This window comes from Aspergillus uvarum (assembly GCF_003184745.1).
Source record: "Aspergillus uvarum CBS 121591 unplaced genomic scaffold BO82scaffold_116, whole genome shotgun sequence".
In the NCBI taxonomy this organism is placed as follows: domain Eukaryota; kingdom Fungi; phylum Ascomycota; class Eurotiomycetes; order Eurotiales; family Aspergillaceae; genus Aspergillus; species Aspergillus uvarum.
In genome coordinates this window covers 1-27,658 of record NW_020291413.1, presented here as the reverse complement: position 1 = coordinate 27,658, position 27,658 = coordinate 1, and the positions used below count along the sequence as shown (strand labels likewise).

The 27,658-nt window shown below is 45.0% G+C and overlaps 13 protein-coding genes across 13 annotated transcripts; 5 read left to right on the top strand and 8 right to left on the bottom strand.

Annotated features, from left to right (window-relative positions):
* Positions 1-4,134: 4,134 nt before the first annotated feature.
* On the bottom strand, positions 4,135-6,129 carry BO82DRAFT_359969 (uncharacterized protein). Its single transcript, XM_025636717.1, has 2 exons — positions 4,685-6,129; positions 4,135-4,635 (listed from the first exon to the last, which is right to left on the bottom strand). Exons 1-2 carry the CDS (start codon positions 5,679-5,681, stop codon positions 4,265-4,267), a joined length of 1,368 nt encoding a protein of 455 aa, XP_025485718.1. The 5' UTR covers positions 5,682-6,129; the 3' UTR covers positions 4,135-4,264.
* On the bottom strand, positions 6,036-6,206 carry BO82DRAFT_244735 (uncharacterized protein; the record flags this gene model as incomplete). Its single annotated transcript, XM_025630818.1, has 1 exon — positions 6,036-6,206. A coding segment is annotated over one exon (171 nt), but the record flags the coding sequence as incomplete, so codon positions are not given.
* Positions 6,207-7,147: 941 nt separating this feature from the next.
* BO82DRAFT_379522 (uncharacterized protein) lies at positions 7,148-8,511 on the top strand (the record flags this gene model as incomplete). The annotated part of the gene is made up of 4 exons (XM_025637694.1): positions 7,148-7,167; positions 7,209-8,089; positions 8,150-8,275; positions 8,336-8,511. The coding sequence occupies 4 exons, from the start codon at positions 7,148-7,150 to the stop codon at positions 8,509-8,511; spliced, it is 1,203 nt and encodes a 400-aa protein (XP_025485716.1).
* Positions 8,512-12,813: 4,302 nt separating this feature from the next.
* On the bottom strand, positions 12,814-13,278 carry BO82DRAFT_359965 (uncharacterized protein). The gene has a single exon (XM_025636716.1). The coding sequence runs from the start codon at positions 13,217-13,219 to the stop codon at positions 12,956-12,958; it is 264 nt and encodes an 87-aa protein (XP_025485715.1). The 5' UTR covers positions 13,220-13,278; the 3' UTR covers positions 12,814-12,955.
* Positions 13,279-14,474: 1,196 nt separating this feature from the next.
* On the top strand, positions 14,475-15,476 carry BO82DRAFT_387963 (uncharacterized protein; the record flags this gene model as incomplete). The annotated part of the gene is made up of 4 exons (XM_025638352.1): positions 14,475-14,523; positions 14,580-14,697; positions 14,733-14,923; positions 14,989-15,476. The coding sequence occupies 4 exons, from the start codon at positions 14,475-14,477 to the stop codon at positions 15,369-15,371; spliced, it is 741 nt and encodes a 246-aa protein (XP_025485714.1). The 3' UTR covers positions 15,372-15,476.
* Positions 15,477-16,641: 1,165 nt separating this feature from the next.
* On the bottom strand, positions 16,642-18,401 carry BO82DRAFT_298516 (aminoglycoside phosphotransferase family protein; the record flags this gene model as incomplete). The annotated part of the gene is made up of 5 exons (XM_025631991.1): positions 16,642-16,918; positions 16,970-17,564; positions 17,611-17,789; positions 17,842-18,053; positions 18,105-18,401. 5 exons carry the CDS (start codon positions 18,399-18,401, stop codon positions 16,642-16,644), a joined length of 1,560 nt encoding a protein of 519 aa, XP_025485713.1.
* A 478-nt stretch (positions 18,402-18,879) lies between these two features.
* On the bottom strand, positions 18,880-19,408 carry BO82DRAFT_359963 (uncharacterized protein). Its single transcript, XM_025636715.1, has 2 exons — positions 19,376-19,408; positions 18,880-19,321 (listed from the first exon to the last, which is right to left on the bottom strand). The coding sequence occupies exon 2, from the start codon at positions 19,317-19,319 to the stop codon at positions 18,975-18,977; it is 345 nt and encodes a 114-aa protein (XP_025485712.1). The 5' UTR covers positions 19,320-19,321; positions 19,376-19,408; the 3' UTR covers positions 18,880-18,974.
* Positions 19,409-19,435: 27 nt separating this feature from the next.
* On the bottom strand, positions 19,436-19,868 carry BO82DRAFT_21388 (uncharacterized protein). The gene has a single exon (XM_025630724.1). It carries the CDS (start codon positions 19,705-19,707, stop codon positions 19,480-19,482), a length of 228 nt encoding a protein of 75 aa, XP_025485711.1. The 5' UTR covers positions 19,708-19,868; the 3' UTR covers positions 19,436-19,479.
* A 1,253-nt stretch (positions 19,869-21,121) lies between these two features.
* BO82DRAFT_387960 (uncharacterized protein) lies at positions 21,122-23,217 on the top strand. Its single transcript, XM_025638351.1, has one exon. It carries the CDS (start codon positions 21,161-21,163, stop codon positions 22,835-22,837), a length of 1,677 nt encoding a protein of 558 aa, XP_025485710.1. The 5' UTR covers positions 21,122-21,160; the 3' UTR covers positions 22,838-23,217.
* BO82DRAFT_349124 (uncharacterized protein) lies at positions 22,883-23,279 on the bottom strand (the record flags this gene model as incomplete). The annotated part of the gene is made up of 2 exons (XM_025633864.1): positions 22,883-23,037; positions 23,072-23,279. The coding sequence occupies 2 exons, from the start codon at positions 23,277-23,279 to the stop codon at positions 22,883-22,885; spliced, it is 363 nt and encodes a 120-aa protein (XP_025485709.1).
* A 1,471-nt stretch (positions 23,280-24,750) lies between these two features.
* BO82DRAFT_298508 (uncharacterized protein) lies at positions 24,751-25,181 on the top strand (the record flags this gene model as incomplete). Its single annotated transcript, XM_025631989.1, has 2 exons — positions 24,751-24,837; positions 24,888-25,181. 2 exons carry the CDS (start codon positions 24,751-24,753, stop codon positions 25,179-25,181), a joined length of 381 nt encoding a protein of 126 aa, XP_025485708.1.
* A 277-nt stretch (positions 25,182-25,458) lies between these two features.
* BO82DRAFT_410014 (uncharacterized protein) lies at positions 25,459-25,898 on the top strand (the record flags this gene model as incomplete). Its single annotated transcript, XM_025639754.1, has 2 exons — positions 25,459-25,762; positions 25,834-25,898. 2 exons carry the CDS (start codon positions 25,459-25,461, stop codon positions 25,896-25,898), a joined length of 369 nt encoding a protein of 122 aa, XP_025485707.1.
* A 503-nt stretch (positions 25,899-26,401) lies between these two features.
* BO82DRAFT_379514 (uncharacterized protein) lies at positions 26,402-27,519 on the bottom strand (the record flags this gene model as incomplete). Its single annotated transcript, XM_025637693.1, has 4 exons — positions 26,402-26,568; positions 26,621-26,860; positions 26,937-27,009; positions 27,043-27,519. 4 exons carry the CDS (start codon positions 27,517-27,519, stop codon positions 26,402-26,404), a joined length of 957 nt encoding a protein of 318 aa, XP_025485706.1.
* Positions 27,520-27,658: the final 139 nt, after the last annotated feature.

The following is a 27,658-nucleotide window of genomic DNA, read 5'->3' as shown; positions in this document are numbered from 1 at the left end:
ATAGCAACTTTTTGATGAATTTATTTACTTAAACCACAGGCCGTCAAGCAGTCAACCAAAAGGATCATTGCCCTGAGCGGGCTTAGAAATTTTCGACCGGAGCAGATGCGCCAGTTGTACCAAGCTTGCGTAATACCGGCCGTAGACTACGCATCAACGGTGTGGCATGATCCTCTCCGCAACAAAACACACCTCAGGCTTCTGGAAAGCATCCAACGAACAGCCCTAATCCAGATCCTCTCGGCCTTCCGAACAGTGTCCACAGACGCCCTGGAAGTCGAATCTCACGTGCTGCCTACTCGCCTGCGCCTGAAGCTGCGAGCACAGACCACAGTAGCCCGGTTCACCACCCTACCGGACGATCATCCAGTGCGAGGAATCATGAAACGAGCCATGAGACGCAGCACGCACATTTGAAATATGGCACGTTTTCCAATAGCAGAGACAATGCGAACTATGGACTTGAGGCGCCTACAGGCCCTCGAGACCATTGACCCAAGGCCATTAGCACCGTGGCGGGCGCAGACTTTTACTGAGATGAGATCGAACCAGACCGAGAAAAAGCACAGGCCCAAGCCTTAGCAAAGCAGATTTCAGGACATGGCATAGTAGTCTTCTCGGATGCATCGGGAAAGCAAAACCAGCTGGGTGCAGCAGCAGTATCTCTCGACTGCAATCAACAGGCCCTAGGATCTCGACAAGTCAGCATCGGCTCAATGGAGTACTGGTCGGTCTATGCAGCTGAGCTCATGGCGATTCACTATGCCATTGGATTGGTATTCCAGCTAGCACAGAGAAACCAAAGGAACGCGGAAATAAATTACGAACCAGGAACAATTCTCAGCGATACCATGTCTGCCCTGCAGGTAATCAGAAACTCATGGAACAAATCAGGCCAGTGCATCATCCAGGCTATTCACCACTCAGCTGGCGAGCTGGAAGCCCGTGGAATTCCACTGCGACTGCAATGGGTGCCGGGTCAGTGCGGGGACCCTGGAAACGAGGCGGCCGACCGGCTGGCTAAGGATGCAGTGGGCATAGAGAAAAAGCACCCCTTCAAACACCTTCTTTCACGGGAGAAAGGATACATACGCAGAAATATTTACAGAGAGTAAAAAGGAGAATGGAGGATCTTGAAAAACGGAGGACACCTAGCAGGTCTCGCCGTCTATATGGCTCGCTTCCTCGGACTCGAGTATATCTTGTTACACAGCTCCGCACAGGCCATTCGTGGCTAGCAAAGTATGCCAAACAATATGGATTCCAGGCAGACGAGCGGTGCGAGTGTAGGGCCACGGAGACAGTGGTGCACTTACTTATCGACTGCCCGCGGCTTAGCACAATATGTCGAACACTGCGGCAGAAGATTAAAGGAGTTTTAAACAACATATCGGATATGCTAGGAGGAGCAGGTCAAGGTAGGGAAGGTATGCTACAAGATGTCCCGCCAGACAGCAGCGTCCTCGGGGCGGTCCTGGACTTCGCGGAGGCATCGCAGAGATTTCGAAGTCGCGCGCTACAAGGGTGGTAAAACACAACCCCAGGTACTGGTTCACACAGGCCTTGACGAGGCTTTAAATTCGTCAGAAAATCAATAGTTCACGTCAAAGTTGTATATAGAGAGTACAGATAGTGGATCCCTGCATATCGCCTAAAGTGAGGGGCCAGCGTATGAATTATCATCATCATCATCATCATCATCATCATCATCATCATCATCGACTGTACGGCGCTCTACTCTTATCAACAAAAATTACAAGCTCCAGTAGGACTGCAACGTCACAGCGAGTAATAATGCGGGGTGCTGCTCGGGCATTGACATAATGATAGGTAGGTTGTTTGCAAGGATTGCACAGTACCAATAGTCAACAATGATATGCCTTACAAGGCTTCAATAATCCAAGAATTGAAGATGAAGATTGTATATACGCAACGTAAGAAAGAAAAAACCTGCGGTGCATATTGTTTTATTGTTTTCATGGAGCAAAGTCAGTCAGACAGCATTCAGCTCGATTTAAAGCAATAGCGAGATTAAGTGGACATTGAGACAATCACATCCATAGTTCCTCAAGAAACGAAACGGCAGGTGACTAGGGCTACTAAGATCAGAGAATTCGGCTTTCGTTCGTGAAATAACAGTGAAATAAGAAAGTGATATGTGACTTAGGTCTTTCCGTTGGACAATGCGAGTCTACGAGAGACCAGCGTTCATCCAGAGTCGATGGCATGTAAACTTGGGTGTATTGTGACATTCTGTGCTTCCGTTCATAGCGTAATATGTTCGAACGAAAATTTGGCAGGACGAACTGTTCTTAGAAAGCTGATCTTTGTCCGCGTACCACGTGGAAAAGTTGCTAGTCACAGAGATATCCAATTGCTCGTTTCCTTGAAGGGCCCGCGAGAGCTTGAAACTGCGCGAGGCAAATGCGTTCGATATATTGCGTCCGTGAACATTCTCAGTGAAGGTTGTGAAAGCCGTACTACCCTGACAATCGGCGTCGCTCCAAGCTTCGAGCTGAATTTGATTGCTTAGATTATTCTGTGGCATCGAGAGTTTCGCATCAGCAATTTTGAAATTCTGGAATTGATAGAAACTGGCAATCCAGGCGAAATTGAGAGTACTTACATCAGGTCTAGCCATGGATATGGCATTTAATAAGATACTTGAAATGTATAGAAAATGCATAATTCAAGAGCGCAGACAACTGTAAAGACACAGAAGGGGAAAAGTCTCCAGCATACCGTAAGATCTTGATCGAATGCTCTTTAATTATATTGTATGTAGCGTCGACAAATAACAATATTATATCTAGTTTTGCTCGATCGTTAAAGTTTGCGAGTATAGACGAGAACAGCACGCCTCGCTGGAATATTGCTTGTGATGTGATTTAATCAACGAGGACTTCTCAATCAACAGTGAAATTACTATAATGTTTAAACTGAATGATATGATGCAGAAGACATCCGCAGAATTTGTACTGTAATTCTCCTAATCACAACAGCAAAGCTCATAGGGTTCTTTAGGTGGGCTGCCCACAATGGCAGAAATTTCGAGTGCCCCATCTTTTAACTTGCCAACACAATTTGCCCGAGCCAAGAAAGCAGCAATTGACGATAATATCGGCAAGACCAAGGTGCTAGGTGTGAGCTCAGTGGACGTTGAAATGTCTTAACGGGGCGAGAATGGAAGACTTGACAAGGATTATACGGTCCTTTGCACACTGCTTCGGTCTGGCCGTAGGATGGGAAGGTTTCCGAGTGCATCAGGCATGGGGCGAACACGGCTACCGCCTGAACCAGTACCTGATGCGGGGGGTTCGGAGCTTCGCTCTTGGAAAGAAGCGAGATCTTTCTTGAGGAGTTTCCAGAGACTCTGCTGCTCATCGGTACGATCCAGACTCTAACGCAGGTCGTCTCTGTTCTAACATACTTCTAGGGAGCCTGGACGCGTGAGTTGAAGGATGCCTATGAATTTTCGGTCATGACGCTTGCTCTCCATTAAACTTTAGCACTATCGGCGACAACCCCTTGCCTATCAACAATGTATTCTCGCAACCCAAATTCCCGGAATCAAAGCAACTTCCATTATTATAATTTAGTGATTGGGATCAGGGCCGTGCATTTGTGAAATCACCGTCGTGTATTTATAGCTCGATCGACTGGAAATTGATGCTTATAAATAGGACGGTGGGCAGGGGCACAGAGCAAGATTTAGTTCTGGCAACTGGCTACCACTGAAAGCTTTTTTTTGCAGTCCAAGCTGAAGGAGTTATTGTTGCGGAAGTATCCGCACAGGGCTCTTGAATCAGATGACACATCGGTTGTGGTTTCTGTCACTCGATATTCTAGGATCTCACTCACGAAAACATACTCGTTTTCCCTGGCGACGACCCTGGCGGTGAATAGCAGATTGTATGGGTAGATTTCTATGTCGCGACATCCTTTACGACTGCAGAGCCAGATGAACAGCGATTTGGTGAATTGGAATATACGTACGTTGCTGGATTTGGGGAGTTTTTGGTTTGTCCAGCTCCGGCTCTTGTCGTTTGAAGGAAACTAAGTTAACTTTCAATATCTAGCGAGAAGACCAAAGACAAGGGCTCTGTAAGAATACCAAGGGGCATTACTACAAGTCGCTTTCGTCTCCATCATCGCATCTGCAAATATCTCTACTACATCAACCAGCGACTGGCTGGACAGGAATGCTCTTGTTTCGGTAGGCGACAAACTATCAACGACAAGATAAAGTTCGGCAGTTCCTTTACTACATATTGACAGAATCATTCAGGTCCTGGCCTTCAATTGTATCTTCCAACACGCCAAAAAGCAGTTCGAATGTGGAAGAAACACAATTGTGGCGGTAATTAGATCGATACGATGTGGGACCGTACCATACCGGCGATCTGAACGATAACACTTTCTGCACAAGGGATCTGTAGCTCAAATCCGGGAAAGGAGCTACAGGCCTTAGCCAGAACAGATCATTCAAATGCATTTCTCTTGTCAGCGCCCCGTACATGATTGAGCTGCATTCGAAGCCACACCCTTTACTGCCGTTTTGGAGTTCATCGCGCGTTTCTTCAAGTCGAAGGATAAGGCCGGCAATTGCTTCCTGTCTTTTATCATTCATCGATCCTGCTTTCAATTAGTAATCAAGCATATCTGAGGATTAAAGCGCCCGTACTAATGATTTTGTCGGGAATTGGAAGCCCGATATTATCAATCCAGCCGTTACTTGAAGACATAGCACTTGAGCTGGCTTCTTTAAACTTGGCGGGGAGGTTGAAATACCAGGCAACCCATAGCCAGAGAATCGAATTCCTAGAGTATGTTGCGGGAATAAAATCATCCAGAGCGTCAATCCATGTATCTGCGAAAAAGACCACAGCCTCCCTGCAGTTGTAGTAGTCGGTCAAAACAGCAACTTTCGCGAGCATCTCAAGGGTCAATTTACGCGGTATTTGACGGGACTGACAATGTATAATGCGAAGCATAATTAAGAGCGCGTCGACATCCCAACTATCTGCAGTGATTTCCACTGAGCCTTTTTGTAGATAGTTTATGCTTTCTTTCCACCCACCAGTGAGTAATCTTCTAAAGACTGAGGAGGCGAGGATCAAATGTTTCGCGGAGACTTGGATGCGGAAGCACTCTTCCTCCAACTGTTCAGTGACCGCAATCTCGGCAGGTCCTTCGGCAGGTTCGTCAACGGGTTCGTCAACAGGTTCTTCAACGGGTTCATCAGCGGATTGTTCAGCGGGTTGTTCAGCGAGTTCATCAGCGGGTTGTTCAATGAATTGTTCAGCCAGTTCATCAGCGGGTTGTTCAGCGGATTGTTCACTGGGCTCTGCGACGGGTATTTCGGCCGCGAGCCACCCAGGAGCAGACTCTTCGCTTGATGGGTGTATAGATTCTGATGTATTGTGAACAGCACGCCATCCAGAAGTAGACCCTTTCTTCTTCTTATGTTTCTTCCTCTTTCTGAGAGTTTCAGGCGGTTCATTTCTCAAGGCTTCTAACCTTTCCGCGGAGTCCTGAATTCCATTGCTCGGTCCGGGAAAGGTATATGCAAGATTGTCGCTGGTTATAGCTTCACCTAGTATTGCAAAAGGGGCATTGGGATTTTGTAGAACTATTATAACTTCCCCGTCCGGGTCGATTATGTGTGTTGCTCGGTCCATGATGTTTGTTCGTTGCGAGGTCTCAACACTGGAAACTATCTTGATGATACGTTTTGGAAGCATTGACCTGGGGGTTCAAGCAAGATAAATCTGAAGTTAGTCCTGCTGATTATCATGTTTTTGACTCACAAGTAAGATGCCTTTTACCGGTATTGGCGATGACAGTCTCGCAGATACGATGTGGCCACATGCATTCATGCCCAACAAACTGCGGGTCGTAGTTAGCATTAATTGGCTTGATCACATGTGCTGTTACAGTATCAGTTCTCAAAACAGTTACGCTTGAACCGTGCTCAATGTGACAACTAAACCATACATGCGTAACATAAGGTGCCACAACCTCTGAGATTCATCTTACATGCTGAAGTCATCTGACCATCTTTGTATTTCTTCGACGAAACGACGAGCCACACTCACCATCACACCGTGGTTGATAGAAAAGTTCGCGTCTTGATCCTTGTGTAATTGCTTGAGATCCGGATCATATGTTAAGGCGATATCGCATTGAAATACCGTGTCCAAGACAGGTATTCGTTTGGTAGGGCTAGTAGTATATTGGAATGCGAGTATCTTGCACAACCTTATGACTTTTATCGCGGCCCACTGAATAAGAACCCTCACGCTTGCATCTTGGCAGTGAGATTCAGAAACAATAGTGATGTGTTTGTTGGTCAAGCCAATTCCAATATCTACTATATTTTCCGTTTCACCCAACCGCTGTTCATCTAGCCCTGCAGTTGTAAAGGTCGTCGCGACATCGAAACTGACCCATACCATCGGCTCTTCATCGCCATGGTCGCCACCAGGAACAGCGTGCACTGTATCCGCCGCAAAGTTGACTTGGCAAATGCCGTATCCCGCGAGTCCAGTGCGAACATAGCAGGCAAAAACAAAGGTGAAAAACAACAGGGACTAGCCCCTTTATTGTACGATTGTCGAAGAAGGCAGGGGAGCGGCAACGGCTGCTAAATTGGGTCTTTGACGTTTGGCAGCTTTGAATATGCACTTTGAGAATGGAATCTACCCCGTGCCTTATTAGTCACTCAATTAGAAAATGTGTGTAAATTTCTCTGCTAATATCGCATAATCTGTGTGTCATCATGACCAATGCCAGTCAAGAAACCAGGCAGAAATGAATTGCGTGACCATTTCATATCTGAGCTAACCCGCGTCTGTTCTTCAGGCCCAGCCTTGTCTTTTCGACTGTGGGTATATTTTTTAGTAGGGGAAGTTCTCTCGAAAGAACTCGTAGAGTGCTTTGAACTAAACGCTGAAGAGAGTAATCAGAAGCGGGGTAGATTGGACATCATGACCGTGACGTCATTGACTTTAATATCCTTAACAAGCGCCCATACTCCGCCCGTCTAGCGTCACAAAGCACAGCTACAAAATTGAGTAGACTGCAACATTTCTTTTTCACTATCCTCGAGAGACTACTGCATAGAAGATTCAAGTGATTATCCAAGATGGATAGTCTGGCGGAAAAGTTGAGACATACGGGTTTGAATGAGACGAACAAAGTGTCAGAAGGTTGTTGTTCAACCCATCTGCCGACAGTGCAATATCTCCAGATGTTCCACGTTACCTTTTCCGCGTGGTTTCTCCTTTCTCGGATGGGAAAACGGATGGTTCATGGGTACGCTCGATGGCGGCATGTCAAAATTTGAACTCCTCTTCAGAAGATATCTTTTCTCGGTTGAGCGATGAGAAGCGCAAACGGGTGGCTCATACGTTGAATCAGCACCTTCGATGGTGGTCTAAAGAAGGAGTGCAGGACAATTTCGTCTCCTGGACCAGTCCATTACTCTTTGCAATCCAATACATCTATTTCCGACACTTAAGCACAAACGACAGCTCACGCTTAGAAGAAATCAAACTTTATGTCATTGACACAACGCTTTTCCGCAAAAGGACGTTCCTTCGCGACCTGGACTTGATTCGGGTATTTCGCGGCTTCGACACAGATTTGAAAGATTTCTCAAAGCTTCGAAACACCACACCTTATTATTTCGGAGAGTATCTTTCGCAGAGGTCCCTGAAAATTGAAAGCAAACACATGGTTCTTTCTGCTCAAAAGCTCTTTGAAAATGATCGGCTACGCCGTTCGCCGCCTTGTTTCTACGAGTTCCATCAAATCCCGATTCGCGGTGGAAAACCATCCTGGCCAAAAGATGTTATTCGATTTCGTAAGGAAGTTTGGTTGTCGAATTCTTCACCTTTGTCTCGAAATGAAGTGTATTGTCGTCTGGAGGCTGTCGAGGAGATTTTGATCGGCCTGGCACCTAGTTGGAAATATCCTCTTGCTATTTACTTTGCAGCCCTCACCGGACTCGAGGCGGAGAGTAGAAGGCTTGATGAAGCAGGAGACAATGTTCTCTACGCATACTTTCGATCAATATCTTTGCAAGGTAAGTTGATTTTTCACTTTAAGCCATTCTCGCCATTTAGATCTGCTGAACCAGATTCAGATGCTCACAAGAGATTCTCACCTTCCAACTTTGAGATATTCGCAGCAAACACGATGCCGGAGTTGGAACATGTTGAGAAACTTATTCAACAGATACACGCACATTGTACTTTGAAACAAGCTCTAGGTTCGTGCCTCCACTAATAAATACTTACTTTTACTCTTCTAATCCTAACACCATTTGCAGAGTACATCGAGAATGCCGAGGTGACGGTTCGTAATCTACATATATCGAACATCTTTAATGCACGAAATAATCTTCCAGTTGCCAATTATGATTGTTTCGCTGTCCGAGAAAAAATTGTCCTCAAGCTGGCAACAGTACAGATGTTATGTGAGGAAGTTGCACAGGCCAAGTCATAACAGGCGAGAGAAGAAGGATTCTTCGCAATTTTGAGAGAGACGAAGATCCTCGTAGATTTGAGCAGTTTACCTAGCTTGGATGAATGGGAATTGACTATCAGACGTGACATGATTAGGCACTCCACCTCTTGAAGGCATATGGCCTGGCACTATTCATCGGTCTTGAAATAATCTTGCATTATATTTCTGAGATCTTAGAGTGTGAGTCATATATCACACCAAAAATGCGTGGCTAGCTGAGGATGTTGTTCTAAGAACAGATGGTAGGAATCGACCGCTTCTCAATATGTTGGGTGTGGTCCGTCCAATTTCGGTCTGCAACGCACCCTTGACGGAGAAGCTCCTCACTGATTACCAAGCACTTGATGAGGCATTACGGCAAGCGTGAGACAGAACAGCGACTGGCAATAGTTTCGCAGCGAGGATCTCTAAGGGCATACACCTGCGTATTACATACGTTGTTCGACGGCCTTGATATTGAGGACAACGAACGAGAGGTGATGTTTCACAAATATTTGCAGTGACATACAAAATACATTTCAGTCAGGCCCTTCCTAGGCTCTTCTTGATGCTAGAAACACAATTGTTGAACGTTGAGTATTTGCGTAGACGCGCTCATCATCTTCCACAGTGAATGAATCAGTATTCATTATCTAAAATGTTGCGAACATGCAATCTTCATCTTGTTGAAAAATCCAATTACTGAAGCCTCATAAGACGTATTATTCGAGGCCATTGGTACTGTACAATTCTTGCAAAAAAACCTGCCTATCATTGTGCCAATAGTCGCGCAGCACCCCGCACCATCGCTCGCTGTGACGTGGCAGTCCTACCTTGTCATTGCCGTTGATGGCGGTAAAGCGCCGTAGAACACCTCAAATTAAAGTCTTTTTCGAACGTTCACCTAATTCAAGCAGAATGCCTGAAGGCTAGTGAGGGAGGTTTATGATTTGGTTGGTCTACTACTACTATACGGAACCAACAAGAAGTTATGATTGTTGGCTGTCAGAAGAGGAAACTGAGAGAGAACGGAATTGAAATATTGATGCCGAAGTGCTTAAACAGACATCTTGAGCAAGGGTTTCCAGAATAAATGTTGTAATAATGGTCAGCGATTATTTTGAAGCCGGCGTATTATACACTGAGTTCTAGCTCCGATTGCTCTCAATTGCAGATTATATGAAGTTGCTTTCGCCCACCTCCCTCAGTTCCACAGCAGGAGGATAGTTGGCGTTTTCGAATGAACCGGAGATCAAGTTTGGAACAATCAAAGTCGATAATCAAAACTCTATTTCATTCCGTATCTCATATATAATTGTCCGGCCGAAGGTCGTTGTGCAGAATCCCGGATAGACAAATTATTTTAGTAGACCTCGAAATCTTACGAGCCACCGCTTTCTTTTGTATTTGTAAACTAATCGGCTTGCTATATCAAGCCGTCAGCAGAATATGGCGAATTCTCCAGTATATGATGAAAGTAAAACTTATTCAAGTCGAGCTTATTCAGAAATACTGGTACAGCTGATTTCTATACTCGCGACAGTAGACTATAGATTTCGGCCTTGCGGGATACATGATACCAGGATGGTCGTGTGGTTTTTTTCTCCGACTATTATATATTTGTATGTAGCGCAAGTGATCTTAAACGGTATTCTGATGTGCTATAATACTGTATTTGATTAGTATACAGCTATAGTTGATGTTTTTGTCCAGCTGCTGCTTGATCTGCTTTATTATGGTCTCTGCTTTGATCAGGTGATATTAGCTGTTTTTTTTACGGTGAAATCTGATATTGGGATATTATATATCCAGTTTACTGTTCTGTTATAGATTTAGCAAAGAATGCTGAATACAGAACGGTGTAGTGTTCTCCTGGTGTCGATTATTTTGGCTGTGGCGAGAGCGTGTGCGACGAGCCGATGAATATATAAAAGGAGATGCTGAAGACGATAGTAACTGGCTAAGATATTATTCTCGCTTTTCTGTAGTGTTATCTGCCTCGAGTCGGATGAAAGACCGATGTTTTCTGAACAGGACTTAGGATTCGAAGACGTACAGTTATGTTGTGATCGAGTAGCAATCTGATGTTTGAGAGGCGACTGCACCGGCGACCATAACGGAATATATTCGGATGTAATAAGTTTGGAGCTGGTGTATTCTGAGACTGTATACTCCGATCTGGGTAGATTATACTGCAATTCTAATATAGGGATCTGTAAATGTATATGGCCGAAGCTTGTCTTTTATTCCGGCAGATACGTCCGCGCCGCATTTCTTTACTTCTGATTTTGATATCCGATTAAAAACTTATTAAGCACAGGTACAGAACTCGGGCAACAGATGTTATCGGCTGCTGTAGCAGGTTTTTATCTTTTAATAATTAACTTTTATATTTGGTTTGCAGAGGTGGTAGTACAGCGTACTTGGATCGTTATAGTCGACTTTCAGCAGGACCAAGGCGAGGCCGTTTATTAAATATGAGTATTCGAGATCTTTCTGGATTATAATATAGTATTTTGATATTACTGCCGAGCCTGTCAACCAGACGGTATTATATCTGAATCTCTTAGGTCTTTTTATAGGAACAAAAGCTGGTCTGACTGTCTTACGCCAGAAATCCATCGGTTCGAATTCTGCGCGAAGATTTTCTACGGACAGCTTGTAAGGTGGTTTATATTTGACCGTTATTAATAGAGCTTCTTGTTCGCTATTCACGCGATAGATATAGAATTGATCGAATTTGGAATGCTAAGAACTGGTTGTTTTGTTCTTCTTATGTTTATTCTCTTTATCTGTGTTAAGAGTATTAAGAGCATTGGTATGGTTGTTAAACTGGACACTTTTGTCTAATCTGAATTCGTCTCGAGCAGCATCTATAGTATACAGCTTCGTAATAATATTGCGGACGTGATTTTCAACGCAAAATTGTTTATAATTCTTAAGGTCCTGTTTACTGTTTATAGGTCTTTTGCTGAACTCGTCTTCGAGGATCTTTAAAAAGAGTTATAGCTAGGATAAGAGCCCCGCATCTTGATCTAACGGTTGTAGGTAGCTGTATACCGAACGGTAGATCTGCTTTTAAATAGTACTGCAGTCTATTCACGGCCGGAACCGCAGCGGACAGCACTTTTTTATAGGCGGCGGTATCTTTCCTATGGTTGATCGAGATGATGCTTTAGTTTTAAGCGCTGTGAAAAAGAATTGTGGTAGTAACGAATAAGCTCTCCAAAGCTGGTTGGACGCATTTGTTCTCGCTCTAGATCTCGTTCCTTCTCCGCCTGCTTCCTCTTCTCCTCGGCCAATCTTCTCCGTTTTTCGGCCTCCAAGTATAGTGCTTTGTAGTCTGGTGAGCTGTTACTGTCCTAGCCATTCAACTTATGAGAGTTCCATAAATTGTCGAATAGCACGGTCGGATAGCGGTTGGCCTACGTCGTCAGGAGCCACCTGGGCGTGTCTGATGACATCCACTTACGGTCGGAGCCGGAGGAAGAGATTTTCCGTCAAAGAGTCTTTTCTAGGTTCCAAGCCCATTAATCTAGGACCCGAGCAGTTGGCTGCAACCAAACTCCAAATTTCTTAGCTGCTCATTTCCACCGATATCCACATAATCTTGACCATCAGTATCCTATTCGTAGCATTGATGACAAACTAGCCTCTTCGCGGATTTTTCCTTTTGCTGTTGGACCAATTATTATTTTTTCTCATCAGAACAAATCCTGCACTTAGTGGTTTATTCAGCATATGCAAGGTGTTGGCACACGCAATACCAGATTTACGCAAAAGGCCCACAGTCGGCTGCGATTGGCGTGCAAAGTATTTTACCCGCTGGCCTAAACGTCGCAAAATGCACATACACCAATTCGTAGTTGAACACGTTATGTAGTCATCTCCATAGTTCATCCCACCAAAGGCGTACTATCATTTTGGTTTCTCTCGCGTTGAATCAGAGAAGCGAAGCGTTGTTCCAGTTCCCAAATTTCCATGCGATCTTGTTCAACAGCCGGCCCGATTGAACAATTCCTCGTTGAACAGGCTGAACAATGAGTTCAACGAATGAGATGATTTTCAATGGATACGTAGGCTATTCTCTACGCTATGAAGCTGTCTTCGACCCTACTAGCATGAATTCCTCAGTCTCGCAACAGTTGCACATATAGCGTTTCGTAGTTGATATCTCGTAGCTAAGTGCACCGTTTACCACACGGAAGCAATCATTACCTCCGCCTGCGTTCGTTGAACGATGCTTACCATTGGTCTTTGTTCCTTGCCCATCGATTCTGGTGCGATCAACGGGCATTCCATCAATATCATTGGCGTAGACAATCACTTGTAGCATATCAATTTGTACGATTACCTACACTGATACACCTTTACGCCATCATACAAAAACTAGTAACGTGATCCTAAGTTCTTCGTACATGTAATGGTATAGCACCAACAAGCTTTACCGAGATTTCCAAAACCACAGGAGAATGTTCAAACAAATCTCTGAGAACGTAAACACCAGGCTTTCTCCAAAAACGAGGCTATGATAAGTCCAAGTATTTTGAGGATCAAGGTGAGCAACTTGGCAGACAATTGCCCAAGGAAGGACGTAAAGAAGGTTATGAATAAGACTCTGCACGAGATACCACATTAGACGGGTGGCCAGCAGTACGGTGGCAAGCTGGGTAGAGATCGCACAAAGAATGTAACACCTTGAATGCATGAGTGATGGTGGACAATCAGTATAGTAAATCTCGAAATTGGCTTGATCAACGAACATATGAGTATTGTTTCCAAATGTCAGTGCCAAGATGCTAGCGTGATTATTTTTCTTGAGCCGATTACACGGGGTGGGAGAGGTACTCTTGTTTTAATACACCAGCCTCACCAGACGCAATACCTGTCACGTCCGACCAAGGTCGTTTCTCGTCCCTTCTCAACCTTAATAGAAGGTTCCCCTCTTAAACGACCACAGCATGCTTTTCGGGAGATTTGACAGAGCCCCGTGATTTCAGCTGGCTAACCCAAGCAATGTGCCGGCCGAGCTATGCGCTTGGTGTTACTGAATTGGGATCGTATACAGAGCATGGTAGTGCGTCCTCGAAGAGCCATGAGAGAGATTGCAAGTGGTCATCAACCGATACAGATGTAACTTGAGGATGAAGAGATAGATGAAAAAGAAAATTCCTCCGAGGCGGTTACGGAAGAATATGTGACCCATTTACACGGTTATGGTTGTCTATGTAATTTTTGTAACTTTCGCTTGCGGCGTTTCAACTGCTCACCCTGGTTGGTTGGGACCTTTAGGCATTTGCTGGAAGCACCGTAGTATATGGGCTTCGGGGTTATTATCGGCAGGTACTTGTGCGCGTAATTGATTGTCTAGGGGACTACCCAACTGGCAATTTTCTTCCTGCGCTTTAGGTTATGGTTAGAGTTTGGATTTTCGGCAAACATGTCGTGGAGAAGAAGGCCAGGATATCAACAAATGGTTTTCGAGATTACGGACTGGCCATCAGCGTGTATATGCCGGTATTCATCTTCTGTCTCACAGAGGCCATTATCAGTGAGCATCACTGGGTCGATCGAATGCCAATTTGTCGTCTGCCGATTGCAGAAATTCTTGCCAAGGCCTACGGCCACCCGACCAAGAACATTAACAACTTCAACAAGCCTGCAGGATCATGTGTAAGTTTGAATCACAGGTATCAATCGCATTTCTTATGATTATCAAAACAAATCGGAACCATGAAATTCAATTGTGGGAACGTGGTACTGTACCGTGGAATTCTCTTTCTCATCAAATGAGACTAGAGGTGTTCAGGAATGGGATGGTAATATCGGGACATTCTTGACAACATTCCTTTGGAATTTCGATAATATACTTTGGTTCATTGGTAGGCGAGTATTTAGTCAACCCTAATCTCCTGGACTGCGTGTCACAACAGCATCAGCAATTGCTAAGAGCCAGATACAGGATGAAAGGAACTGCAACACGCGAGCTCTTCTATCGCGAACAAACAATAGGTGAGTACATATTTAGCACATTACTGGCGAAGCGAAGGAATAACCAACAACTTTAGCGAATCTATCTGCTGTGTTCCGTAAGGATGTCGGAGTCTTGACCTGCCAACGCGACAGCGAAGTAGTTGCTTTGGCTTATACAGTAGAGGCGGATGGAGAGCGAGTTGAAGTCATGCAGTCATCAAGCTTGGAGGTGACATACGCATTGTGAGATTTCATCATTTTTCAGCACTACGTGTTGGGGAATATTTCGTCAATCACAATCATCGAATCTCGAAGAATGAATTAGCAACTTGCAGCATAAACCTGCCCCGGACACCGGAACTGTCAATCAAGCCCAACCAGACCACAAACCTGAAGGATGAAGTTTTGCCCAACGATGAGGTAGTTTATAAAGAAATAGGTGAGGGACCAAATAAATGACCTTTGCCAGGGATACGATGGAAGGCGGCAGCTGACTCTCCACAGAAGCTAGACTGGATGGTCATGTGACAGAAACCGACTCACTATCTCCAAAGAGACTTGAGCAACGCGACTTGGGAAACAGAGGCTTTCCAAGCGTGATACAGATAAAATTACCGTTCCTTAACGAGCCAATTCGGGAAGCAAGACATATCGCAGTCACAAGTCGCCAAGCTATACTGCAAGTTGTCGCTGACCTCATGTCCGAAAAATGTTCATCAAAGACTATGTATCCCATGAAATCATTACGTGTCGGAGACGGCAATATCTCTCATGGGATTCTCACATATGATCATGATGATGTTGGACACTTTATCGATTGTATCCTCAAATCAGAGGATTTTGTCACGATCGAGTGTGTTTTTGAAATGGCTGTATTGTCAGTGTAAGCAAGTCGAGGAAAAGGCCATCTATAGTTGTTCCTTCTTGCCGTATATGGCTTTCATACAGGCTCTTGATCAAGCCTTTTTGTGCAACCATTTTCTCCATACGAGGCAAGAATGAATAATCTTTCATAATTAGATCGAATAAAGTAACCCACAATATTGGCCTAACCAATGAACATATCAACATTGTTTGAGAATCTTACTGCAAAGATGCTAGCGCGATTATATTGTTGAGCTTGATAGACTTGACATTTCTCAATTTTCGCTTTGCCTCAGGTGACATATTCAGTATAGATTACAGAGAAATACCAAGACCTTCAGAGTGCGGTGTACGAGACTTGTATTGTATCTCGTAAGGTTGGCGCGTTCGACAGATTATATAACACAATCTCATACCTTTGATGCGACCCGCTCAATAAAGAAAATCACGCTAACAATTTGGCAGTCAGATTCAAAAACAACAGTGATGTGTTTGTTACTCAAGCCGGTTTCGAGACCCTCTGTACTTTAGAAGTTGATACAACCAACTTAAGTTTGGTTAACCGGCTCCCAGCCTTTACTTGATGTAACTTAGTTTGAAGTTTTCAAGGGAAGTTGAAGTGGCGACCCTAGAAAAGAGGCCGCAGACCGCCTAGCTAAGGAAGCAGTAGGCCTGGAGAAGAAACACCCTCCCGACACCTCTCGCGCGCGAGAAAGGATCCTTCCGCAACAATATCAATCAAGTATGGGAACAAAAATGGAGGGCCTATCGGCAAAGAGGGTACCTCCGTCAGATTAATCAGGCCCTTCCTGCATATCGCTCGCGCCAGCTTAATGGCTTTCTCCCACCAAACCGATAAGCAACTCAGGACCTTTTGAGGCGTTGTAGTAAGTGCTAGTGCGCGAGGAAATTAGCAGTCGCTGTTTGAAGGTACATCTGCACACATCCCTCTGTGATGCTCGCTTATCCTTTCTTTGCCATAAAGAAACTATAAATTGATGTCGGAACGGTGGGATAAGTTGTCTTGCACGAAGACGGAAGAAATGTTAAAAGAGCTCTGTCACGGTAATACTAGCATTATACTACTTCCAAAGTAGTGCTTCTAAGCTGTTCCGAATGATGTCATAACCTTGTACCAAATAACATGTTTAAAAGCCCCATAATTTGAAGACGCACTAGTGATGCGATGGTAAGCTTGTATTATAAATGTGCTCAGATCATATATATGAGCGTCAATATTTGAGTTTCGGCCCGGGGGTCGGAACAATCGTAGCCGTTTAAAAAATGGTCGGGCTAATGCTTCTTGACCCATTGTGTCTGGATCTCAAATACATCCCTCTCCTTCCCTACCATAGCTTTTAGACCAATTTCTCGTAGCTCTGTAAACAGAGAAATGGCATCATTATATAGATGATGCGGGGTCCAGCCATCCCTCGATACTAAGTTCGCGACAGAGTTCCAGAAATCCTGCACATCATTCCACCCGTCACTTTCCTCTGCATGAACACGAAGATCATCCTCAGTGAAATGGATAGGACATGGAATGTCAAACCCTAATTCATTCCAATATCTGAAGTATTATTAGCGAAACACTATACAGAATTTGCCGAGACGCGGTTACCTCTCAAGCTTGATTAGAGATTCCCGCAAGGGTAGAAGCTCGTCATCCCATGTGTCGCCCACGAACAAAATTGGATTGCACCTTGTTCTACCGTGATCAAATCGGAGGACTTTATCGAGAAGGGGAAGCTCTTTAGCAATCTGCTTTTCGTAGAGGTAGAGCAGTATCGAGCTACTCATGAGGCCTCTGATCCGAATCTTCTCCGCTGGATCAAGCTGTTTGAAGTTCTCCGGGGCTTTCAAAATGACTTCACCACTATATTCAACTAGTCTTGGATGACGTGCTTGAAGGATCAATGGTGCTGCCCAGAGCCCTTGCCAGTCTATAACGCTCGAAATTTTACCATCACAGACAAAAATATTTCCAGCGTGTAAATCGGTATGCCATATGTATGGTGCAACCACGATAGGATCGTTTGGAAGTAAATAAGGAGCAACTTTACGATATTTCCGCAGCAGAGAAATGTGGCTGTTAGGAGAATTTTGCGTTGCTGAGGTCACCAGCGGGTCCTCTTCGGCTCTTGGAGTTGCGTACTGCTGAATCCATGCCTCTTCTCGGTGAGCTAGGGAGAGCACATAATCCTGTGGTTGTTTCCCTTACGAGATGTTAGTTAGATCGACAAGGAGAAACAGGGAACAAACATGGTCCTCGGTCCAACGCCATCTCTGCACGTTCTTTGGACCAATAGTGTCTTTCTGCGATTGGACCGATGACAAAACGACGGCGTATCTTGTCTTTGAGCTCAGAAGATATTTCTGCAGAGGTATCTGCTGGCACGGCGTCTCTTATATCAGCGCCAGCATAGTACAAACTCCCATAGCTAAGTCATTATTAGCAAGACAATAGACCAGACTTGACTGCGAACACATTACTTATTTAGTGGCGCTTGAAGCATTTTTTTCTCTAGTTGGACTAGGTCCTTCATGACCTCTATCTTCTCTTCGAGAGAAAAAATATCCCATAAATCTTCCAGCTTTGTACCGGGGGCTTCCTCCATGATGATATACTCAGAACCGACAGAGTTATTCACATCTGCATTCCAAGCATACACTTGAGGTGTTGGTATCCCGAGGATTGTGCGGGCCTGGATTCTCTATTAGAGATATCATACGGAAAAAACATGTTCAGTACTTACAAACTCCATGGTTGCGACTTCAGAGGCTGTAGTGTAGTGTCTAGGCCCAGCAATAGAATGGGGTATTCTTGCAATCACGGATAATCCATTACCCATCTCAAGCCTGAAGGTTTTGTTGAAAGATCCTTCTGCCAGCTTTTTGATTGCAGTGCACGTATCTGCTCCAACACTCTGCGCTGCGATTCTTTGCAGCTCAAGCACATTGAAAGGTGAGAACCGGTCTCGCAGTTGCTGCTCTTCATTCCATAGCCAACGGCCACTGGTATATCGGAAAAGATCCGCGTCAGGCTGTGGCATGCTTGCGGAGCTCATAAAACGCAGAAATCGGTGAGACTTTTCAAAGAGATGGGGGAAGGGGGTGATTGGTATTCTTGAAGCCAAGTGCGTTTTATGGTGATGATAGCTCTTAGAAAAAAAGGTGTTCTTCCACGCAGGTGCAGTAGACAACTTCATTGTTGGCTTCGAAAGTGACAATCTGTGTTATGTGAGAAGGTCGCCGCCGCCTTTTAAGTATTTTACGAGTCCCCTCATCGCGGTATCTCCATTACTACTGGTTCGCGCCCGCTAGCCCCACTTAGCCCCGTCTCAAACACGTTACAACCGCGAAACCCACAAAAGCTTTGACGGTCATGAAATAGTGGATCAACAATCTCAGACTACGCACAGGAAAGAAAGAAAGCTTGTTGGAGACTTCTAATATTTCATTCCTAGATACAAAGTTGTACGTCAAATCAGATTTCTTTAAGTATCGCTACCCAAAGAAATTCTGGACTGAAACGAGTGACGAGAATCGAATGGTTGAATAAGACGATCGAGAATGGCCGATTCGTGTGAAAAAAGGGTTGAAGCCATGCCAACAGTGTCACCTATTCAATCGGTTTCCTTGAATGATGCAATCAAATCTTCTTCAGCCTTGTCATCATTTGGGTTTTCAGGGTCAACGAGAATCTTGGCCCAAATCTTATGGCTATCCTCGGAGGCTGCAGCTTTCACACCTGGATTTGCAGCATTCTTGTTGGCTTGGAGGATCAATTCATGCTTTCCATCAACCACCGAGCCTTTGTCCAGTCGCAAATTGTATTTAGCGTCGTTCTTGGGCGTCTGGCTAGGGAAAACGCGTCTTCCTCGATCGATGTTTGCGGCCTTTTTTATGACCTTGCTCCAAGGAATTCCTTGCGCGAATTCTTTGACAACCTTGGCTGAGAATTTTGTCATTGCTGTTTTGAAGTTAAGCAAGTGCATCATAGATCAAATTTTTTCGAGTTACTTACTGACCGTGCACAACTAATGTTGGTGAATATAACTTGGGATCTGATTTCTCCTTGTGCTTGAAACCCAATAAGAGAAACTCTGGTCTCGATGTGGTACTCCATATTTATATTGAATGTCTCTTAACATATAATAAACAATAAACCCAGTACAACAAGTAGTAATATGAACAACTTCGACTTTTTAGCTGCAGCCCAAGACACTTGCTAAGAAAAAGTGTACTTATGTTGTTGCTCTGACCTCTTGGAACCCTATTGGAGGCTTTGACCTTGTTGTTGTCCCCCATCAATATCCTTGAGAAGCCAGCAAGTGGACACTCATTTGACCTAAACATACTGATCGAAGCCTGTGAAGGTGTCTATTCCGAATAACACAGCCTCTATTCCCAACACGTCTGTACTCTAATATTCCAACGCATGCTCTTCACATTCACAAATTCAAAAAGATTTAGTGAACATGAGTCAAAGGTAGTTTGTAAGAACCCCGGTATGTCAAGTCACAGATTGAGTTACGTGAGCTAGGCGTGATAGAACCTGTTGGCGTATCATGAATACAATTATTTGACGACTGTTGGCATGCAAGTTCAATCACAGTGGCTTGCAGGTGCATGTGATAAAATCAACGGCGATTATCCTTCAAGCTCACTGCAGCTTATCTTGGCTGTGACACCTTTCCCCTTGGCAAAGTGGAGTAACGTCCATGCTGACACTGGGGGTGTAGTCAAATTACAGGATACATACCAATCTTTCGACTATCTAGCGGCTCAAAGATAAATGAATGGATCGTTTGTTGTCAAGCCTCTTAGAGCGTATGCTGATCGCGGGTCAGCCGCATGTATGTTGAGACCTTCTTCTCCCATCTCTCCCCATCTCTCCCCATCCGCCACCGCCAAGATAGATTACGTCTGGGAAGCTTTCTGCCATTAAGGAGGCTGGAACGGTCAGAAGGCAGTTGCAGCCTGGAGGCTTGAATGCCCATTTTAGATCACGTGACTCGGTTTGCGAACTGGTCCAAGTCCGCTATCTTCTAGTGCGGGACAACCCCTCCCTCCATTACGCGCATCATCCTACCTAACGACCTTCGGAAATTTCTCAAGATTGAAAGGCCAATGTTTTCGATTACCAAAGGCCGAAAGGCACCTAGAATTATCTATGTTGATTTTGTTTCCAGCAATCTGTGAGTGTTTCTTTTTGTGGTTTCGGAAATAGCACAAAATAAAGAATGAAGAACATGAGTCCTCGGTCACACGAATGCTCAAAGGTGCCACTTTGAAGACGTTTTCCGCGCAAGGTCTGATGAGTAACTTACACCATGCGTTCAGAAAGAGAGAGGTCTGATACTCCATTGTTCCATTGTTTAGACTGCTGTCTGCGAAGCAGCCCTTCGAGGCGCTGAAGAAGGTGTTCTCCAATGCTCAGTAATTTAAATTTAAAGGAATCAAGGCGACTATAGATGGTTATTAACCAACGGAACTATGTCTTACAGATCATTGTAGCATTGCGGCCGCTTTCTGGTGTGGCTATTGTTCTGGCCCAACGGCTACTGAAAGTGAAAGTTGAGTAGTTTGGTGACAAGGGCCCGTTCATGGCGGACTGCGGACGAAATCACCAATCGAAATGTAGCTTGTTGGCCGTCGGCCAACAAGCTACATTTCGATTGGTGAGTGACCTTTTCTGGCGTTCGGGCTTTTTTCCTTCCCCGCTTGCTCGAAACCCTCCCTATTAAAACTATATTTGTGGCACTCATCTCGCAGTCTCTCAGAATTCCTACCTACCAAGATACTCGCCATGGCACCACTAGAAACCGAAGTCATATCAGCATTAAACCTGCTCCGCGATACTCCTCGTGAAATTCTCAGTATCCATCGCCATCTGGCTCTCGAGACTCTGACTCAAATTGGACGTGTGCTAAATGCTAGCTGGAATGAGAGCGAGTGCCTTTCGCATGGTGTTGAGGTGGAACATAGTAATGGCTCTTCGGAAGGTGCCATCATCCCTCAGTCCACGATCTCTCAGGCAGAAGTTTCTTCGCAAAGTATACCTACTCGTGAAAGGGATTCTATTGACCTACCTACCAATTTACCGGGCCGAAGTACTTCTGTTTTGTCTTCGACCCATACTTTGCAGGATGCAACAAGTAAAAGAAAGGGACGGACTTCGCCGGATGCAACGAGAAAACGAAAGCGACTGTCCGCCCAAGGTCTTTTCTCTACCAGGTTGATCAAATCCGTGATACAGCAGCTCCCTTATGTTCTGAAATTTTGCAAGGACAACGCTTCTCTTTCCGACATCCTGCAAAACGAACAAGAGTTGCAGTTTGCAGATAAAAGAGTCGATCATTTGAAACAAGTTGACGGCAATAAGACACCAAGCGAAGAACAGAAACTTCTGAAAGGTCTTAGCCAATTATCTCTGGCCCATCAATTTACCGCCTGGGAAACTGAGCACGGTTGGAAGTCCAAGGTAGATACCCTTTACGAGAAGATCCGAGCTGTGGGCGTCGGAGACAAAACTGCTGCTACTGGTCGTGCTGGGAAAATGACTCAGTTTGTCAGAGACCATGGATATCCCAAATCGGATCAAAATGTTGTACGGAAGGGAATTCAAAGAGGAATCATCCAGCATCTATTCTTAAAAGTAATGCAGGAAGTCTCCACAACGCCTGTCCAAAAGAGGGCCGTCCAGGGGATGCTTGCTCGAGCCACGATTTTTGAACATGCTTTATTTCAGAGTATCCCAATTCAGGAACTACCGTCGCTCGCAAAATCTTTACTGAAAGACTACGGCGAAAATTCTGAGACTATGGAAGAAGCCCGAAATAATGACACGGATATCCCCTTTGTATCGGAGCACGATATCTCGGAGTGGTTTGAAAACATGACCGGAGACTTCGAAATGATCTCACAAACAACGAAACGCGGCCGACGAAATCCGATTCAGAATACGCACGCGCCTTGTCATGTCGCCAATGAGTCCGGGGATGCTCACCCACGGCATGATGATTGCCCGACGGATAACAGCGAAAATTTGAGCCGTCAAGCCAATGTCACAGTTTACCCCAGCAAAGACTCTCATGAACTCACGACCTTCTCCACACTTCCTCGCGCCGAGTCGAACAGTCAGAGAGTGTCATTACAGTCCTCATTTATGGAAATCCAAGCCAGACCTGAAGAGGATGGGATGTTGGCTCACACAGGGTCGCACGATTTGGCTCAATTCTCTAGAAATACAAGTGATGCTAATTGTGTCTTGACCAGCAACTCCATATCCCGCGGTCAGTCACACGAGCTGAGTCTATTCTCCAGGCTCCCCTCAAGTGTTATAGCTCAACCGCATTTGCTTGTCCCACCGCTGTGTCCTTCATTTCCCGGTGATAACCACAGCCTGCTTTCAACCTTTCAAACACCAAATATCATCCCCCATGAGCAGCATGATTCGCGCAATATGTCTGCTAGAGTAAAATAAAGAGAAGGCGCAGCTTCGGTCCGATCTTCACTTCGTGGTTTGCCTTCATGAACAGCCGCTTTCCTTCTCGAAGAGGCTTCCCTGAGGCGCTCGGACTACCGGCAAGTATTTCGATTGGTATGATGAAAGCATCGCCTTTGCTGTGGTGAAATGGTGCATGTTCCGGTCCCGGTATCTGTACCAAAGAATACCCCTGTGTTCTTGTCAGGTGTATATTCTGCTTGAAAGGAAAACTGTATACCTTGCTAGAAAGATTGAGAGATTGTAGGAAGGGAGCCAGCTTGATGTCTAATTCGACTGAATTATGGATCTCAAAATCTTCAGCTTGCTTCTTGAACGGGACCGAGGAAGCCCAATTCGCGAAGATCTTTCGTTCTGTATTCGCATTCTCTGGTAGGTCGTCCTCAGATAAATGTGGTATTTCTGATGTTGTCTGCGACATCATGAAGGCTGTACTCCCGTTAGAGTTAGTAGTGAGTGATTTGCTTTCGAGAAGAAAAGGAGACTCGGATATTAAGTGTAGTGGAAAAGTAAATGGAGTGGGGCTGAATTGAGCATGGCGGGGTAATCAAAGGCACCTGATGAGATGACTTGGCACGTGATTGAAGATCATGAAACATTGGGCACCAACTCAAAATGATGGTCAAAACCTGGCCTGATACAACACTTACTATTGCTGCTGAAGTACGGTTTTTATCCACTTCTTACTTTTCGTTCTTTATCAATTGCTCTACCTATGTGCAACATGCATTGGGAAGGCTTTGTGATGACTATCTGTTTCCCGAGCCCAAGTGCATTATTCAGACACTGAAGATCCTAAGATAGAGCTTGTCTTTTTGCAAGGTAAAGAGAAGGTCATAACGACCCGCAGTCTCACTCATGTAAGTGTCTGAAATCTCTAGATGCAAACATCAGGTAGCAGATCTTTTTGGCTTTTTCCAGAATTTCATCATTAAGCTCCACATCACGGATATTTAGAACTGGTCCACAGCCATTGCGACTTCACTGTACACGATGCGCTAATCGAAAGAATGTTCTTCAAGTATCAACAGGCTGTATACTTTTAAGATATTGGCTGGTAGTCCTGGCTATTAGCTGCTATTATCCAGAATTTTCTTCGTAAGGCAGGAAACATTTGCCCGAAATTTGACCACGTCTCCTCCCATAGCATCACGTGATGTGGTATATAGGATTATAACCGCCTGAGAAAGAAGGCGGTTTGAACGACCGGCATTTTTCGCGACGAAATTCTAGCACTTCCACCACGATCAGTGTGACCCATCATGCCTCGAAAAACATCGAACAAGATTAGCTGAAACAATAAAAACAGTTACGATGAATTGGAGAATGAGAAAAAAACGTATGGATGGGAACGGAACGCAGCAAAGCGCATTGGAACGCGGCGGAACACAAAGACACGCAACCAAACGAGATGCAACCAAACAAATCGGGGCGGCATAAGTCAACAATAGCAAGATGAATTCTAGGTTTGATCGATCCTTGGAGTATTAAGCAAAATGGCCGAATGAGTAGGCAGTAGACTAAACACTGTACACTGACTGAAACGCATACGGCTATTTTGAATGACACACATTCATCAAAGCTTGTGTGAATCCCGCACCGCGACGCAGAACATATACTCAGAGTCGAACTGGTCGTTCGCTTAGATTTGAGATCAGGTTGATCGGACATAACGCTCCTTGATGGCCTTTGAATCTTTTCTATTGCTCCATAAATTATCTCAAGCATTAGCTTATAGATAGAAGCGGATCATGGTAGACATACGAGTTATAAGTAAAGAGCTCGAGCCACAGAAATCAGTCACATATGCAGAACTGCCTCGAATCCGTCGGCTGCCTAGGTCTTCCTAAATCTTTGAATTCCCCTTTTTTGGTTCTCTACTCAGAGGAGTAATGGACTGCTTTACCAATACTGTCCCGTTCTGGAAAGGCCTCAAGAAATGGCTGCCCTTTACCAAAACTACATCGCAAGAACAAGAGGTTCGCTATGTCCTTGAATTGCTTGGAGGTCTCTCCACTGACATGTTTAGATCATCATTTTTGCCGGTGTGGAAAGAGGGCCTGATGATCTCGTGGTAACATACCTTCGGTATCGTTTTTATGACCGCCTTCCTTGGGGCGAGTTCAAGAGACTCGGAAGCTCGGCAACACTTGCAGTGGTTAAAGCTGGCTGGAATTGGATTATTCTGGATCACATGGCTGCATCGGTACGCGAAGGACGATTCAAGGAGTCGGATCTGGATAAGGCTCGGGAGAAGGCAAAGGAAAACCGTAAGAGTAAATTCAGTCGGAGTGCTTCTGATCCAATCAGTTGTTTTGGTTGAGCGAATAAATTGGTATGAAGGTCAATGCCTGTGAATGTAGTCAGTTATACATTAGTGTACATAGAATGTATATGACTTGTCGACGCATAGTAATAGTTGGCTTTGGTTGCCGCAGAAAAATGCTCTTTTTAGAGTAGCAGTGTTTCGGTACACTCGATGGAGGGTCTGATAATCAATATGAGTTGTACACCACACTTGACATGGTCTCTTATCTTATTTAATTTCTCCAATTCCCCGGAGCACAGTACGGCATCGGGTTCTTCTATCAAAGTACAACATGACAAGCTTAGGAAAACAGCTAAGTGCTTTCAAAGTGATTATTCAGAAGTCAACTATAAGTGTCGTTTGCCCTCAATGCCTGCAAGGGTTTCCCCGTCCCGATGTCCTCTACCGTCACTTTAAGACCGAGAAAGACAACATCCATAGGGGTCTCAGCATGCGAAAGTCCGATTTTAGACAGTTCCTCACCTGCTATCAGGAGGCTCTGGGAGCCTCAATCTCTGCCGAAAAGCTACGTTATGGTTCCAAGTGCTTTGAGGTTAGGTTTGTGGTTGAACATCATGCCAATGATGCCGAAAAAGGTCAGTCGGAGCACGAGAGGCCATAATATCACATTGTCAACATTCTGATGCTAATCAACCTGCTATCTTAGTTCAAATGAACAGTTCCTCTCAGTCATCCGAGGTATATGAAACCGGTTTGCCCTCTGAAGCATGAGAGTTAGCCTTTATCCAAATCGACCGGGGCTTTCGAAAGCCAGCCACACCAATAATCTTCATACCAAGACGGCTTTCAGCAATTGATGAACCACATATTCCGACGTGAATGGGGAAGATTCTACTAGCAAATACTTTTGGATGGTTGTATTGAAGGCTCGAGAAGTATTTCCCAATTTTACATATGGAGACTACGATTTCGTAGTGGAACTCAGCAATCTTGACTCTCAAATTTCTTACCTGGTAAAATGTATATCGCTGGTTGCTTCCCACAAAACTTATATATTCAGCATTTTGAGGATCAAGGTGAGCAACTTGGCAGACAATTGCCCAAGGAAGGACGTAAAGAAGGTTATAAATAAGACTCTGCACGAGATACCACATTGGACGGGTGGCCAGCAGTACGGTAGCAAGCTGGGTAGAGATCGCATAAAGAATGTAACACCTTGAATGCATGAGTGATGATGGACAATCAGTACTTTAGAAGTCGTAGCCACTGTAAACTCACCAATCTATCGTCTGCCACATATGAGCCGTGATCTCAGCAACCCTTTCCGATTGACTTAGATAATATGCAAACGGTTTGCGCCCTACAGTAGCCAGAAGGATGCAGATGGGTACTTCGATAGCTAAAGCTATACCAGCAGCGAGAAAAGCCGGTCGCGCGACCACTACAAAGCATAAGTTTTGTACCCGAAAGCTGCTCGATGACTTGGAACTCACTTGCAAGATTTCTCCAACACCCGCTTTGTATATTATTTCCCTTGAAGATAGCCCAGAAATGCCCCACAAAAGCTAGAGACGTAGCCTCCAGTGCCTGAACAGGCACCATGATCAAACCCCATCGAATTGAGGTGAATATCCCCCATGCTGTAGCATAGTCTGCGGACATCGTCACGATTCCTGCAACCAACCAGAGGTATAGCGCATTTCGAACTGCCGACTCGACAAAGGTGATCAAACCTGGTTTGAGAAGCGTTAAAAGGCAGAAAATTTGGGATATATTCCGATCCAGTGCCAGCTGCGTCGTCCTTCGGACAGGTTATTGTCTGGATGAAGTATGCTAAGCCAGTAAGAGCCGTGACCATGTCACAGTTTAGACGAATCGCAGCCTGCATGTTAATATTAGGAGACCAACCACCCACATGAAACTTGGATATGATCAGGAGATCCAAGATAATGTTCACGACAACCTTAACCGAACTAATCACGAGAGGAACGTCGGGCTTGTCCAGAGCCCTTGTGGCGTTGGATACTGCAACTTCTATAGCAGAGCTGAGGGCTGAGAATGCACTAATCTGAACATAGGTAATACTTGCTTTCCGAGCCTCACGCGGGACGAAGGTGGCCGTGAAGGCTTTGGCTGCGCTGGTGAAAATTATGCTCATGATCAGACCGAGGACTGTTTGGAACGCGACCAGAGTATGTGCGAGTTCTAGACGAGACTCGTATGAACGCGTAACCTGATCGGCGATAGTCACCCAGACGGCACGAGGAAGACCTTCGTTAAGTACCTCGGCAACAGTGCCGATATAAGTATAGACATCCGTTGTAACCACCAGGGTAGAGTCGATGTTCGCAATCCAGATCTTGACTAGAGTGCTGTACAACGCAGGGAGCATAAAGGAGCCGACATTGTACAGGAGACACCCTGCATAGCTGTAGACATATATCAGGGGTGAATCCTTGAAATCGTTTGCCTTGCACCCACCTGGATCGGCGCCACCAGCCGCTCTCAACAGTCCATCGTAGAGACAGAAG